Below are 14,602 nucleotides of genomic sequence, written 5' to 3' on the forward strand. Positions count from 1 at the left end.
CAGGATATGGACAGCCTTTTAAATGCTGTATATAACCATCTGCCACACGATTTGTGGCCAAAATGTTTTATGAATCTAATTTACAAGAATGTTCTGTTAGACTATAAGATGGTATCCAATATGATTTATATGTTTATGTGTTGTATCTCGTTACATGTCTTTCTTTACTACAAAATAAAAATAGTATTTAAACAAATAAATGAGATTTTGAGAAGAGACAAGGTCACCATACCAGTGTCTGCAGAGTCCAAAATAGTTTATTATATCCTAAAAAGAATTAGACAGTAAACAAGTTTCAGGGGTTGTACAAAACCCCCTTTATCAGGATTGAAGATTTCTGTAATAGATGGCAGACATACAAAAAAAAGGAGGGTTCCAGGGTGAGATTTGCTCCATCTTGTAAAGCAGGTTTCAGCAGCTGTTGGGCCATGGGTTGTGCAACACCTGTTTGCCCCTGAGAATCATCAGGCATAGTTTCTTTGCATGGGCAGGTTCGTAGCTCTTTTCTATGAACAAGGGTCACTGGAAGTTTCGCTTAGACTTCTAATATAACGTATGTGACATTTACTATAAACACACATTTATTACTGCAGTGCTGAACAGAATGATGTTCAAAAATCAGCATATACCACGCACTGTAGTTTCGTGCATCAGAAGTAACCAAGGACCTGAAAATGAAAGCAAACGACTCAAGACACGTTTGTATGTAAATGGCTTGTATTTGCAAAGTTGTAGAACTGCCACAACGATGGCATTACAGAAACATACAGGAAAAAAGTTATGTACAGAAGTGACATCATAGACACGCTAGTGACACGTGTAAGCTGATGGGTATACATCCCGTAGGTGTATATGCATATATGCATATATATATATATATATATATATATATATATATATATATATATATATATATATATAAAGCCGTACCTTGTTGCCCTTTCTTGCTGAAGGACAGGACACCCACTTCACATATTAGGTTCAGTGCTGCGTTCATCCAACCACATCACTGCCGACAAGGGTGTATTGTAGGGTTAAACGTCTGTACGTTTCCATCCAGCTAGTGTTTGGAGAGAAATTACTGTCTTGTCTAATTACAATCATGCCTTAAGGTCCAAGTTGCTCAAGATGACACTTGTGCACAGTGCTGAGATCCATGAATCAACTAATTATTTCTCAGCAGTCTGTAAAACTGCCACTGGAGCATAATGGGGTGGTTTTACGAAACAAGGGATAAAAAATATATATATATATATATTTTTTTTTATTTTTTGTGTAAGCTATCTTTATAAAGATAAACCACCTAATTGAGTCTGTTGAATAAGCTCCAAAATCACATGGAAAAACATACAGGCTACTTAGCATTAATAGAGCATTGGAGCAGGTAAACCTTTTAAAGTAGTGTCAGGTAGTGTATAATTTCTCTTCAGGGTCTTCAATGCTTGTCTGGACTCTACCAGGGAGATTACCCCCAACTATGGCAAAGCTGTACCAACTTGCGTTTTGCTACTGTTGTTACCTGCTAAACCAAGATGTCCATATATTTTAGTGATAGTGGTGCTTTGTTTTGCACTACACATTGTGAATTATAACAAGTTTAAATGGTAACCACTTTAGTAGCGCCATAGGTAAATGGAAAGATCTTACTACTCTGATAAAAATGCTAACATCTCAGCTCTAAGTAGACTGAATGGCTCCTTAATGTTTCATACACACAATCCTACAAGGATTGCGCTTACCCTGGTATGGTATGTAAAACTAGAAAATACAAAGCCAATGGAATATTTTGACTGTGCGCCTCAAGCTTCAGCATAACACAATCCTCTGCTGACATGGCACAACATAGACAATCAAATTAGACAAAAAAAATAAAAAGTATGCATGACTTAATTATGCTCTCCTTGTATTTTTCTTTTTTTATATGGTTTCAATTTAGAATGAGGATATGGTATAAATAAAGTAACAGTGTCAACATTTTCAGATGGACCTTATGCTGAAATAAATAGAATGTGAGAAAGCACGCAAGTTCACAGACAATATAGGTAGATTTTGAAGTAATTGTTGTACAGTGATGTAAAAGATTGAGTTTTATAGGAAAGTATATCTTAGAAGGGAATATTATTGCCCATTGGGAGGGTGACCTTGAAGGAGGACATTGATTTTCATTTCACTTTTCATTTGTTCGTTATCTCTTGATAATTTTTACGTAGAAAAATGTTCAACCAACAAAAATAAATGCAAGAGTTGTATGCAATCATTACTTTTCCTCATGAAATAAACATTTAAAGTGTATCACCAGCCAACATTATTCTACTGTATCAAGAAAATAGAAGGCCTAGCTGGAGTTGCATGTTAATTATTGAAAGATTCTATTTCGCAGCATATGGAAAATTTAGGAGAAAAAAAATCTGAGCTATAGTCTGTGTGAATGGACTATTACAGAACACTGCAAAAATCTAATTTAAAAACATGCAAGGTGTAAATTCAACTGATAAATACAATTAAACTTTTAGTGAGCTGGAAAAAACAGATTGCGCAACAAAGCATGGCAATAAAAATATTGCATATGCTTTTATGATTTCAAAGTATGGAAGATTTGATAAGTGGAAGCTGCCCAGTGAAGGGGATTAGCCACATTTAACTAAGCATTCCATTGATTGATGGGGCTCACACTATTCACAAAGTGGGGCAAGGTGGTCTGGATTATTAAATGAACTGGAAAACCCTCTGGGATCTTGGACATACAAATTGCTACAATGAGTATACCAATCAGCTGTCCTTTTTTCCCCCTATTTAAATTATTCAAATACCTCAAAGTAAATTGTTAACATAATGTTAATGAAGAGTAAGGGGGGTAAAGGTTGGCTACCCTTTGGGCTGAAAACATTCATGAAAAACTTAGTGGCAGAAAGGTGCCAATGCAGTACCTAGATTTCAGCACTAGTGGTCTGGAAATATAGAAGATGATGTCCTGTCCACAAGAGAATGACATACAAAAATTTCAACCTGCACTGGGGGTAAAAATGGATGTTTAGAAAAGGAATAAGGTGAAACTGCTGAAAGTTTAGCTCCTTGTAAAATCACAAATGAGGACAATGCTGGAAGACAATCACTTATTTAATTACATCACTGAACCCCTCAATTATAATCACTTGACAGTGGCTAACTCAACACTAAGTGACCTGAAAGGCCAAAAACAACCTCCAGTACTGTAGGTGATGGGCAAAGATGTCCTTAGGCCTGAGCTGGCCCAGCTAAGCACCTGATGGCTAACTCCAAAACCCCACTACATTTGAGGCACTTTTTCCGTATCAGTGCCAGACATTGCTTGAAATGAGCATCTGTGTGTGCACATTTAACTTTATATTTATATATATAAAATTGTATATCCTTGTAAAGGAGAAAAAAATATATAAAACCGCGAGCTGTAATTTTATACAGAAAAATTCAAAATGACTGTAAACGTCTAAAAGGAAAAGGGGGGGAGAGAGATACAAAGATTGCATTATCATAAAACAATATAATACAAAAAAAGGTAAAACATTAAGTGGGAGGCACCAAATTATTTTTTTGTTTTCTTCTTTTAAGAAATACAGGTGCAACTAGAATGTGAGGCATAAAAGGCTTCAAGTGGACTTTTCACCAATGAACACTGGCTGCACATATATTGGGAGTGGAGTCAATACTGAGCCTAACAAGTTAATTGGTTATTAGTGACATCACAGAAGCTTAAGGCACTTTGCATCATTAGTTTCTAGGAACCTGAATAAGGATTAACTTACAAACTGGCCAGCTCCATCACTCTGTTGATGAGTTCCCATGAAATGTCACATCCCTGTTATTTGTGCTCTTGGCTCCTATCACCAAGTTATATCCATTCTGAAATGTTCAAGCTATAGATTTTCCTAAAAATTTCATTTGACATAGTTAGACAAATCCGTGCTCACATTGCAGTGTACTATAAATATAGGCAGCCCCCACAATGCCATTTCAACTTTTTTTTTTTTGGTTTTAAAAATATAAAGAAAATAGGAATTGCACTTAAAGTAAAAAAAAAAAACAACAAACAGTCTTCATCAATAAACACACAGAGGTGGTTTTTACATACAATCACTGCTATGATTCTGTGCCACCAATTTGATCTGTATGTGCTGCATGTGCTAGGATCACTTGCATTAGCGAACACTTTCGAATATTGCTTAAAGAGGAGCTGAAAAACAGCTACTCAAATAGAACTGTGCTGGAGATTACTACTTAACTGAAACATGGAATGCTACAAACATCCTTCTTTATGTGCTTAATAAATTTTAGGCCAAATTTAAAAAAAATTTTTTGGAGATCTATGCACTGTTTCAGAATGTGTGCACAAAGCAGGCCAAAATAACCATTCTCCCTTGTCTTCTGTTGTTCTATATCAGATAAGGCAGTGGCAATCAGGAAGTAGCAGTGTTAGACAATGGCATTGGTTCTGCTTTACAATACTGCCTGCATACAAGTCCCACACAGGTTCCAGTATTGTGAACAAATTAAGGGCTTTAACAAAAAAAGAAACCTGTAGACCTCTAAGGTCCGTGTCAGAGAGAACTGCAGTCTCTTGCGCAGGATACAAAAAAAAAAGAAAAAAAGGGTGTGCTCATATGAGGAAAGGTGTGCATCTGTATTGCCAAATGGCACGATGGGTCTCAACACCCCCAATCCAAAGTTCAGACACATAGTACTTCTTTCAGGCATCAATATTTAAGCAACCATGACAACTTTGTTTGGCCCCAAGGGACGAGAAAGGGTTGAGGCATAATCAATTGTGCCCTAATGTCCTCCATTCTCAGCTTGGATTTAAAACCCTGAATTTCAAATGCTACCTCTGGACCACATCACTGATCTCTTTTACAGAGGCAAGCAGCTTGCTAAAGTCCTGAGGTGTGGCAGGTCCTCCTCCAGTGGAGGCAGCAGCGGGGCAGATTTGAAGATCTCGGAGACTGTTCTCCAGCTTGCTCATTGCTTCTCTGAAAGCAAACTTGTTTCTCATTTGTTGAATAGAGTCCACGTAACTGGTACAGAAAGCATGCAGGTTTTTGGCAGCCTCAAGCACAGTACTGTGGCTAGCCATTTGTTCAGAGTTACGGTTGATGGCAGCTCGGAGACAACCCGTGCTCTCCAATAAAGTCTCCTTTGTGACTGTTCCACTCAGCAGTTTCTCTGGAGGTTGGCGAGTTTTCCGTAATGAAACCCTTGTGGAAAGGAGGGGAATAAAAGCAGTAGAAGATGAGGAAGACGATGCTGGTTGCTGTGTTTGATCTACTGTTCCTCCAATGCCTGCCTGAGATCCAGCTCGTTTATCTGAAGGTTGGGTCTTGGTGTTGGATATTAATACTGTCTTCTTGGCACTGTCAGTCACAGCAGGGCTTATCTTTGGGTGATCCTCGCTCTGGTTTGTTAGTTTGTGCTTTGTTTCACTGGTGCTAGAATCATGGATTGGGTTCTGTGAGGAAAGCTTGGTAGATTTACCCAAATTAGTACAGCTAGTGGAAGACAATGAAGAGCCTGGGCTGGAAAGTGGTAGAGGAGGGCTAGGTTTGACCTTTAATAGTTTCATTTTGTCCTTGTTGGGTGTTTCAGTTGGCTTTAGTCTCCGGAGACGAAGATCTGCTTCAGCTCTACCTTGACCTGTTGGTTGTCTGGCCAAGGAAACTAGGTCTGTGCCAGTTTTGAGGTTTCCTGTCTCCTCTTTTTGTAAAGCAGACGAGGAAGGGCCACCAGGTTTTCTACGTGGCAATCTTGGTGTTAGACTGGGTGGACTAGATTCTGGACTTGGTTCAGGGTCTTTAAATACTTCATCCATAGTCTCCTCACCTTTTTTGGGCAAACGAGGAGGTGGTGTGACAGCCCCACGGGGACATGAAAAGTCTGGTTTGCCTTCATTCCCTCGCTTTCGAGGCAGAGCAGGTTTTTCTGTTTTTTGGCTACTCCCAGAACTAGACGCATCCAACATACACCTGGTAGATGACATTTCTCTAGGGAGGGTGACTGACCTCCACTCCATGTCTTTTGATCCAGGAGGCATACATGAAGCAGAAGAGGATCTTTGAAATCGTTTTCCTGTATTGATGTTGCCATCATCTTCTCCTGGTGGTGGTTGCCGCCCTACAACCGTGCCAGACTTTTTCCACTGTGAGGACATAAAACTGCTGCTTCCTTGCACAGATCCATTAGTCATTGCCACCCCATTACTTGGAAATTTAAGAGCATCAAGGTCACCCCCAAAACTAGAATCTCTGTTTTCTCCCTCTAAGCACCTTTGCTCCATTTCACGAAAGGAGCTACTACGCTTGGGTGGAGTAGGAGCTGTCTTCTTCTTCCGTTTAATCAGAGTGCTGAAGAGATTGGCTCTTTTCTGACTGGGAAACAAACGGTCATCTTCTGTAGCTCCACCATCTGTAGCTCCACCTCTTTCCTTGCGAGGCAGAAGAGGAGAAATAGCTGGTTCAACGTCCAAAACATCTGAAAAAGACAGATAAAAATATTAGAGGATCAGAAAGCAATATGATAGAAACATTCCAATTATAAGATTTTCCCACCAGCCTTAAATTCAAAAATGATTTGTCTATCAGCATACAACAGAATTGATTCCAATTACAAAAAAGATCTGCCCTTAAATCAAAAAAAAAAAAAAAAAAGATTTACCCATTTGTATACCACATTATAGAGATTTCAACTCTAAACAGATTTTGCCCATCATTTTTAAAAATATAGCAGGTTTTGCCCACAGCCGCTACATCGCGTATAAAGCAAATTCTCTAAAAAGGGTAGCGGGATACTGGAAAAAAAAAAAAGACAAAAAAAGTCCAGCAAACATTCGCTTTACGGATTTTACAGTGAATCTTTTATAAACAGAACACCAAGATTTCCTACACAATGAAAAAAATTGTCAAGCCATTTCGGTTTAAAAAACAAAAGAAATATTGCTCAGCAACATAAAAAGTAGCAATATTCTAAACTTCAATGCAGGTATGAAATGTCAACGGACTCAAGCGACATTTCATACATTTGTTAAAGCCCACAGTCATATGAGCCCTCCACTTTCTATGAAGAATGAACAGGACACCCTTCTTCCAAGACATTTATATGGGACAGCTACTTTAACTGGCTTTCTTATGAACAGGGAAAGTTTACATGTGTTTCTGGGTGATATTTCAAGAGATTCATTATACTTGAACACTTGCTGGAGAAGTTGGATAGAATGAGTCTTGAATAAGCAGTAACAAGCTTAACAAAACGCAGTCAAAAATTCTGTCAATTATATTTAGAAAAAAAAAAGAAAAGGTTTTACTGACTGAGCATACAAACCATTTTCAGAAATGATCAGAAGGGGAAATAGTTTGAGTTAACAGGTGAACTCTATAACTGCTACGAACATTTGGCTATTATACCAAGACCAGCAGTAGTCAAAGTATGGTCACATTTGTCTTTCTGACCTGCATATGACCATTGTATAGATAAGAAAACCATGGCCATTTTTCATGCGTTTAACATGTAGTACATCTCTGCAACACATGCACATTTCCCTATGTTTTGTATATGCAAGTACAGAGAGATACCTGTTGAACTGCCAGACATCCAAGTGAGCTACCGAATTCCTGTATTGAGCTGAAAATACTACCGCTGCTGCACTGAAATCCCAAAGCCGATATCAGCCACCATGGTATGGTTCTCCTCAGCTGGACTACAGGACACCAAAACCATAGCAAAAGGCGAGGTGTCCTGTAGCCAGGGCTGACAACACTGCTTGGATGCTATTGCTTGGATGCTATTGAGGCAACATTGTCAGCTTATTATAGAGGTTTGGAGCCCACTGGATTTCTGAAAGGATGAACATTTTTCTGTACTTGCAGTGTTTTTAAAGAGATGAAACATGGGAAAATGTGTATGCATTGTAGAGATGTACTGAATCCTATTTTGTATTTACTTGCTTATTTTGCACACACATTCACTTAAAGTTAAACGGACACAAACTTGGGCATTTAAGACTGAGCAAACAATTTCATCATATAATCAGTTTGAGATGTCCAGATTGGCGACAGGTTGAGGCAATATATATATTTGAAAGTTGATCTCCAGGCAGCTATAATTACACCAATTAGTGTAATTGAACATTCATTATTAAAGTGTATTTTTAAAAGCACACAGTGTAAAAATCTGAGTTTCACCAAACCCTCCTACCGTTGGTGATTAGAGTCGGGAAATGGACAAACGTGTAATGTTTGAAAAATATACTTATGTTCAACTTAACGCCTCTCAGAAGTTAGAAAAGATATGGAGAATGTGGATAGATACATCACGTTCTAATTCTAAAGGTTGGGCATGTTTTTAGTAGAGCGGAATGGGCTGTCACAGAGATTTTTTATTTTAATTATTGGCTCTGGTGTAGTTTTGAAATTTTGAATTCCTGAATGTGTGAATATTTTTGGAAAATTAGTTGATACTGTATCAAATGTACTGAGGCTGATATTGTTTAGTGTGGTAAGTTGATCGTGGTTTGAATTGGTCATGAAAAGAAACTTAAACTTAAAATCTGAACTAAAAAAACAAACAAAAACTTTGAATTAGCCTTTTACAATCAGCCGTAGAGCATAATTCTGACCTGGGAGGGGAGTGAAGGGGCAGAACTATGAACCAATTGAGTATGCTACAGTGCACATGTGCTGACAAGGAAAACACTAAAAGGATAGGAGAGTAGAATGAGCAGAGACACAATTTAATCTTCTATTTCAAGGTCTAATCACAGGCTGTGGGCAGAGAGGAGACCTAGTTGAAAGTAGAGAAAAAGCAAGTCACCAACCAAGCTCTGCTGTCTGGTAGGGCTGTATAGACAGAAGGTAAAAACACTCCTATATATTCCATGTCTGCATTTAGCTGCAGGTAGTAAGTTAGTGACATTTAATTGGACTTGCTCTGCAATGTTGAAGATGTTTTGCTGCTTAACCCCAACATATTCAACATCTTTTTAGGCTCAAAATGAAAAATTAACAGCCAAACATCTTCAAGATTGGATAACAAGTATAACTTCAAGACGGTTTGCCTCAAGTTCAGCAAGCAACACCTAAAATGGAACAACGTACAATGAGAGGTCAAAAAGTCTGATTAATATTTGCAGTGGTTTCTCACTAAGGGTTCATTGAAATATTTTCCTAAAAAGCATATTAATTGCTAAAAAATAAATAAATAAAAAAGCATGCCCTTTGGTTGTCATGGGGATAAGATGTGAAGGCTCAAGTTGCAGTGATCCGTAGCTGAAAATTACTTCTCAAAAGAACAAAAACAATGAGTATAATCTTCTTAAGAAGATATTTTATACAACTGAAGGTACAGTAAGTATACCCACACCCTCCAATCCTGAAAATGAGAACAAGATTTATAAACTTAAATAGGATATTTGGTGTCCAAGGTAGAGCCAATTTAATAATGAGATTACCAAAAGGCGAAATTAACCACTTCCGTGCACGTCTGTAATACTCCTTCAGTACCAGGTCATATTTCAGCATTGTGATAACTTTACAATTAATCCATCATACATCGCTATCCAAATTAATATTATATCATTTGGGACAGATAAAACTTTCTTTTGGTGGTATTTAATAACCGCCAAGTTTTGGTATTTTCTTATAAAAAGGCAAAAGTCCAAAAAATAAATTTAAAGAAAAAAAAATATCTGTTTCTATGCTTTCTGTTATAAAATATATCAAATGTCAGTAAAGTACAAAAAACCCTGAAATTAACCCTCTTTATGGAAAGAAGGCACCAGAGATGAAAGATTTACGAATAAGCTCAAACTCCTGGGATCCAGTGATCAGGAATTAAGGAATAAAAAACTAATTTATAATACGTTATTTACATTTGTAATCACTGCAATTGGTCAAAAAAAAATCACATAGTACAGAGCTGTTCGGATTAGCGCAGATAAAGCGCTGCGTAACCTGCTGGTGCTAAATAAATCCTGTACTATAGTAATAATAATTAGCTTTTTACACTGTGTCTATGAACCAAGCCATCCAATGGTGGTCAGCTTCAGAGACATTAACCCCCCTGACGGTATTCCCGAGTCTGACTCGGGGTGGATTTTTCATACCAAAAGCGGTATCCCCGAGTCAGACTCGGGACAGCGTCGCTGGATCCAGGAGGAGGTTTACTTACCTTCTCCTTCGGATCCAGCGTTGTCTCCCCGCTGTACGAGCTGTTGCGACGCACGGGCACGGAGATCGGCGCCAAATTCAAAAAGTGAAACAAACAGTATACATACAGTATAATGTAATCTTACAGATTACATTGCTGTATGTAAATATTTCACATCCCCTTTGTCCCTAGTGGTCTGCCCAGTGTCCTGCATGCACTTTTATATAATAAAAACTGTTCTTTATGCCTGGAAACTGGAGATTGCCCATAGCAACCAAAACTGTCACTGTACATCAAAAATGATTTTAGACCAGCTAGAAAACAGCGATAATAAATTAGAATCACTCGCAGAATTGAGAGATAGCGATTTGTGGGGAGATCCATCATCAAATACTGAAAAGTAATGACAGTGACAATTCTGCAACTGAGCAAATTTCAGTGTTTTTGATTTGATTACATTATTGAATAATTTTTATTATTGTTATATTATTATTTGGTACAATTATTTATAGTTATTTATTATATTATAATTTATGATTTCATTTTTCAAACTTTATCATACCCGGGATGTCTGCTAGACTCTGGTTTGGACAGATTTAAGAGAGTTATTCCTAAGAATTGCAGGACTACAATATAAAACGCCAAATTTTCATGCAAAATAATGGTACCGCTTTTAGCACCTAAAATCCGAAATAATCGTACCGCCAGGGAGGTTAACAGAGGCACTGGCCACCAAAAGGTGATTTCTGTAGTGCCGTTTATAAATGGAACTGCTGAAATCAGTGTCCACCCCTTTGCTATTTGAAAATGTATGTGTGTACATTATTGGTTAAAGCGGGAGTCCGCCGTTTTTTTTTTTTTTTTAAAGCCAGCAGCTACAAATACTGCAGCTGCTGACTTTTAAAATAGTGACACTTACCCGCCCAGCGCGCCCGCGATGTCGGCACCCGAAGCCGAACTCTCGATCGTCTCTCGGGTGCTGCCGCCGCCATCTTGGGTATGGGAATCAGGAAGTGGAGCCTTTCGGCTTCATTTCCCGGTTCCCTACTGCGCATGCGCAATAAGGATGGTCCCCACTGTCTCTGGGATCCGTGTGTTTCCCAGCAGGCAGCGGGGGACTTTCGGAAAGGGGCGTAGATTCTGCGGAAAGGGGCGTACCTTCTGCAGAATCTACGCCGGAAGTGGGTGCAGACACCTGTACTGTACAGGTACCTGCACCCCCCTGCCCCCTGAAAGGTGCCAATTGTGGCGCCGGAGGGGGGGGGGGGGGAGGATTCCAATGAGCGGATAGTCCACTTTAGGGTGGACCTTCGCTTTAAAGAATGAATTCTTTATGACCACTTCAACAAAAGCAACGACTATCAGTACAACGTTAATGAAGCTTAGCGCTATTAGAAATGGACTCTAACCAAGCAATATGCCATGCCTTGATCAAAATTTAAAGGTTACTATAATTTTATAGCGGTTTCCGACAAATGGTCATACAAGCTGAAAATTAATTTGAACCTCTGGAATGCAATGAACATGTTGAGAATTGTTACAAGAAAACTAGGAACACCAGAAAACCTTAGTGGCCTTCACAGAAAATGAACTTTTTCACCTCATAACTAAATCTCAAAGAGTTCAGCAAAATAGCTCTTCATAATGTAGAGACCTTGTTCCCCGGCACCACGGGCATGTGAGGTATCTATGTTATCATCCTTGCTCTCAGGCACTCTTCGGCTTGTCCTGGTCTTTGTTGGAAGCTCGGGGGGCGGTAGAAGGTTGCTGATGGTAACTTTAAGACCTTTTTTCCCTAGCTCTTTCTCCACCTCTGCAGCAAAAAATAAGATTGCGATGTTAGAGCTCCAGTCTACATACTGGCAAAAAAGTTACGAAGGTGATATTAAGTATTTGTATAACATGAAGAATGACTTTTCATTCTGGCCATTATCACAAGCTTTTAAGAAACAAGCTTAAAATAGAGATTAAAGATGAACTCCAGGCAGATATAAAATGCACACAATAATGCAGCTCTGTATGTGTTTATAATCATGCAAATATATCATTTAAAATGCAAGCAGTGTAAGTATCTGAATTCAACTTGATATCAGCCTTTTGTAATCCATTTGTACAGGGTAACTGACGGAAGTCAACAGTTTAAAAAAATAAAAAAAACAGTACTTTGTAGATTTTCAACTTGAAATGGATTCTTTTTTACAAAAACAGGAGGTCAAGACATGCCATTTGAGTAGCTTAATCCGTTATGAAAAATAATGTAATTTAATTGACGGACATCATCTTGAATGCAGCTTTCAATCTTTCACTTGAAATTGTCTATCACTTGGGCCAACAGCTATTGATCAATCATGAGCACTTCTTGTCGGATGGCATCCTTCAATTAATTCAAATTACGGGGTTTGTGAGTAAACACATGGCTCTTCAGGTACCCCCATAGGAAGAAATTACATGATTACAAGTCAGGAGCATTTTCTTAAGCCAGCGCTTGAGAAAGTCATGTGATTTGTGACACAGCACGTCGGGAGGGGCGGGGAGACGCCACTTCCGGTCGCGGGCAAGACTGGAAGTTTTCTATGGTATCGATGTGGTCAGTTTTTTTATGTCCATTACTACTGCTGAATAAATTTATTTTATATAAATTACTACACTATGGAGATTTATTTTACCGTATATGGCCTGCATTGAGTGAAGTAGAGGACAGTATATGACAGCCAAGTGGGAGAGTTACAGTTCATTTCTGTTTACCCTGTCTACTCGGTCCTGAGTTTTTGGTTGGATGGTGCAAGGGGGAGTGTGAACATAACACACAAAGAGCCGATGTTAATTTGCACTTCGACTATCACTTTTTGATTGCTTGACATTTTTTGATAACTTATCACTTATTTTTTGATCATTTATTGTTATGTGCACTATTGACTGAAACTGAATTCTTTGGACATTCACTTATGTTTTTTATGACCACTGGTTTCATGTTCACTTACATTTAGTTTCACTTATGCAAAGGAATTTGTTTTTATGCTTTTTTATGGTTTTTGTTATATTCCCCTTTATTCATTATGCGCTTCTAGATTTGTAGCACTGGTGATTTGGAATCAATTATCTAGTAGGGGGTCTTACTTCCCCACCCCCTCCTTTTTTACAAGTTTTCAGAGGAGAAGTTGCTCCTGCGCCCCAGGAAAATATTGTAGAACATACTGTATGTGGCATAGACAAGACTTTGAGACCCCCCTGCAGCCTTCTGGATGTGACACATTGATAATTACAAATAACCAAGCTGGCCTAATTTTTTATTTTTTTTTAAATTGATTATTACTGGAGTTTTTCTTTAGTTGTAACAGAAACACTGGGGTCACTCTCCTTGCTGTGTGATAAGACAGAACTGAGCAAAATTAGAAATCTTAAGGCAGGGAAAACAGCTTGCTATTGCATGCATCTATTATGTACAGTAATGCATGTGTGTATTTAGTGGTTTGCCCTGAGTTCAGCTTTACAAATGAGATGAAAATTAAAAGTACATTAATATATACAGTATACATATATAATAGAAGTAAATTGAATCACAAGGTATCATAAGTAAATACAAGGGAAGCTGCAAAAAAAAAAAAAAAAAAAAAGAAGGCATCAAAATGTGTTCTTAATGTCCAAATCAACTGATAAAGGCATGAAAACATCATTATTCTCTTACCATCCGATATACTGGACTCCTGGAACATGGTTTCGAAGGCTTGATGAATCTCAGCAAATGATGGTCTGTCCAGAGGGTTCCACTGCCAACCTGAGACAACAAAAAACAAAAATACATGGTATTTCTATCCTGGATAGTGTTATTCTCTTCTCCACATCATTCCAGATCTTCTCTAGTCATCACAAAATATCTTATGATCGTCTACAAAATCCCTAGCTCCTACGTCGATGCTACACTGTATAGTTGCTGAGCTCTGGTTCTCTAAACATTGCAAGTTTTACAATTCTTTTCTAACTTGTAGGTGAGAATCAGTTTTGTTCAGCTGCAATGGATACTACTCAATGATTCTGTGCCCTCGTCTGGGGGGAAAAACATGCACTGTTGTGCTGTCCACACAAATATAAAATGTGTTGCATTATTTTTCAATGCAAACAAAATATCTAATTCATTTGGTAATATTTTCTCCAATAGTAGCATAAAATAGTGATTTTTTTTATACACTGCACATGCTTCCTTACAGTATCACAAAGCACGTGCACAAAAAAACAAAATAAAGTGTCATCAAAGCTACAGTAAAAAAAATAACCCCACAGAAGCTAGCTGAAACAATCTCAAGCGTCTGCAGTACAAAAATTATTTATAGCACACGCCTCTAAAAGGATCCTGGAATTTTGTATTTCACATGTTTAATGCTGAAAATGGCATGTGTCATAATGAAAGCAAATGGAAAATTTAACTGAATGGGCTTTT

At 38.2% G+C, this 14,602-nt stretch overlaps 1 protein-coding gene across 4 annotated transcripts in view; it reads right to left on the minus strand.

Moving 5' to 3' along the window:
• Positions 1–239: 239 nt before the first annotated feature.
• ABL1 (ABL proto-oncogene 1, non-receptor tyrosine kinase) overlaps positions 240–14,602 on the minus strand; it is a 379,654-nt gene continuing 365,291 nt past the window's right edge. For 3 of the 4 annotated variants that reach the window (XM_077478103.1, XM_077478095.1, XM_077478087.1), the window contains 3 exons: positions 13,853–13,942; positions 11,822–11,980; positions 240–6,498 (listed from right to left, as the gene is read on the minus strand). In XM_077478103.1, coding sequence (XP_077334229.1) covers positions 4,856–6,498; positions 11,822–11,980; positions 13,853–13,942 — 1,892 coding nt within the window. In that variant the 3' untranslated portion in view covers positions 240–4,855. Of the gene's footprint in view, positions 6,499–11,767; positions 11,981–13,852; positions 13,943–14,602 lie in introns of all 4 variants that reach the window. The other variant, XM_077478113.1, reaches the window with a different exon arrangement.

Source organism: Lithobates pipiens, unplaced genomic scaffold (genome assembly GCF_037356315.1).
Source record: "Lithobates pipiens isolate NorthernLeopardFrog02 unplaced genomic scaffold, aLitPip1_a1.2 Scaffold_1, whole genome shotgun sequence".
NCBI classification, from domain to species: domain Eukaryota; kingdom Metazoa; phylum Chordata; class Amphibia; order Anura; family Ranidae; genus Lithobates; species Lithobates pipiens.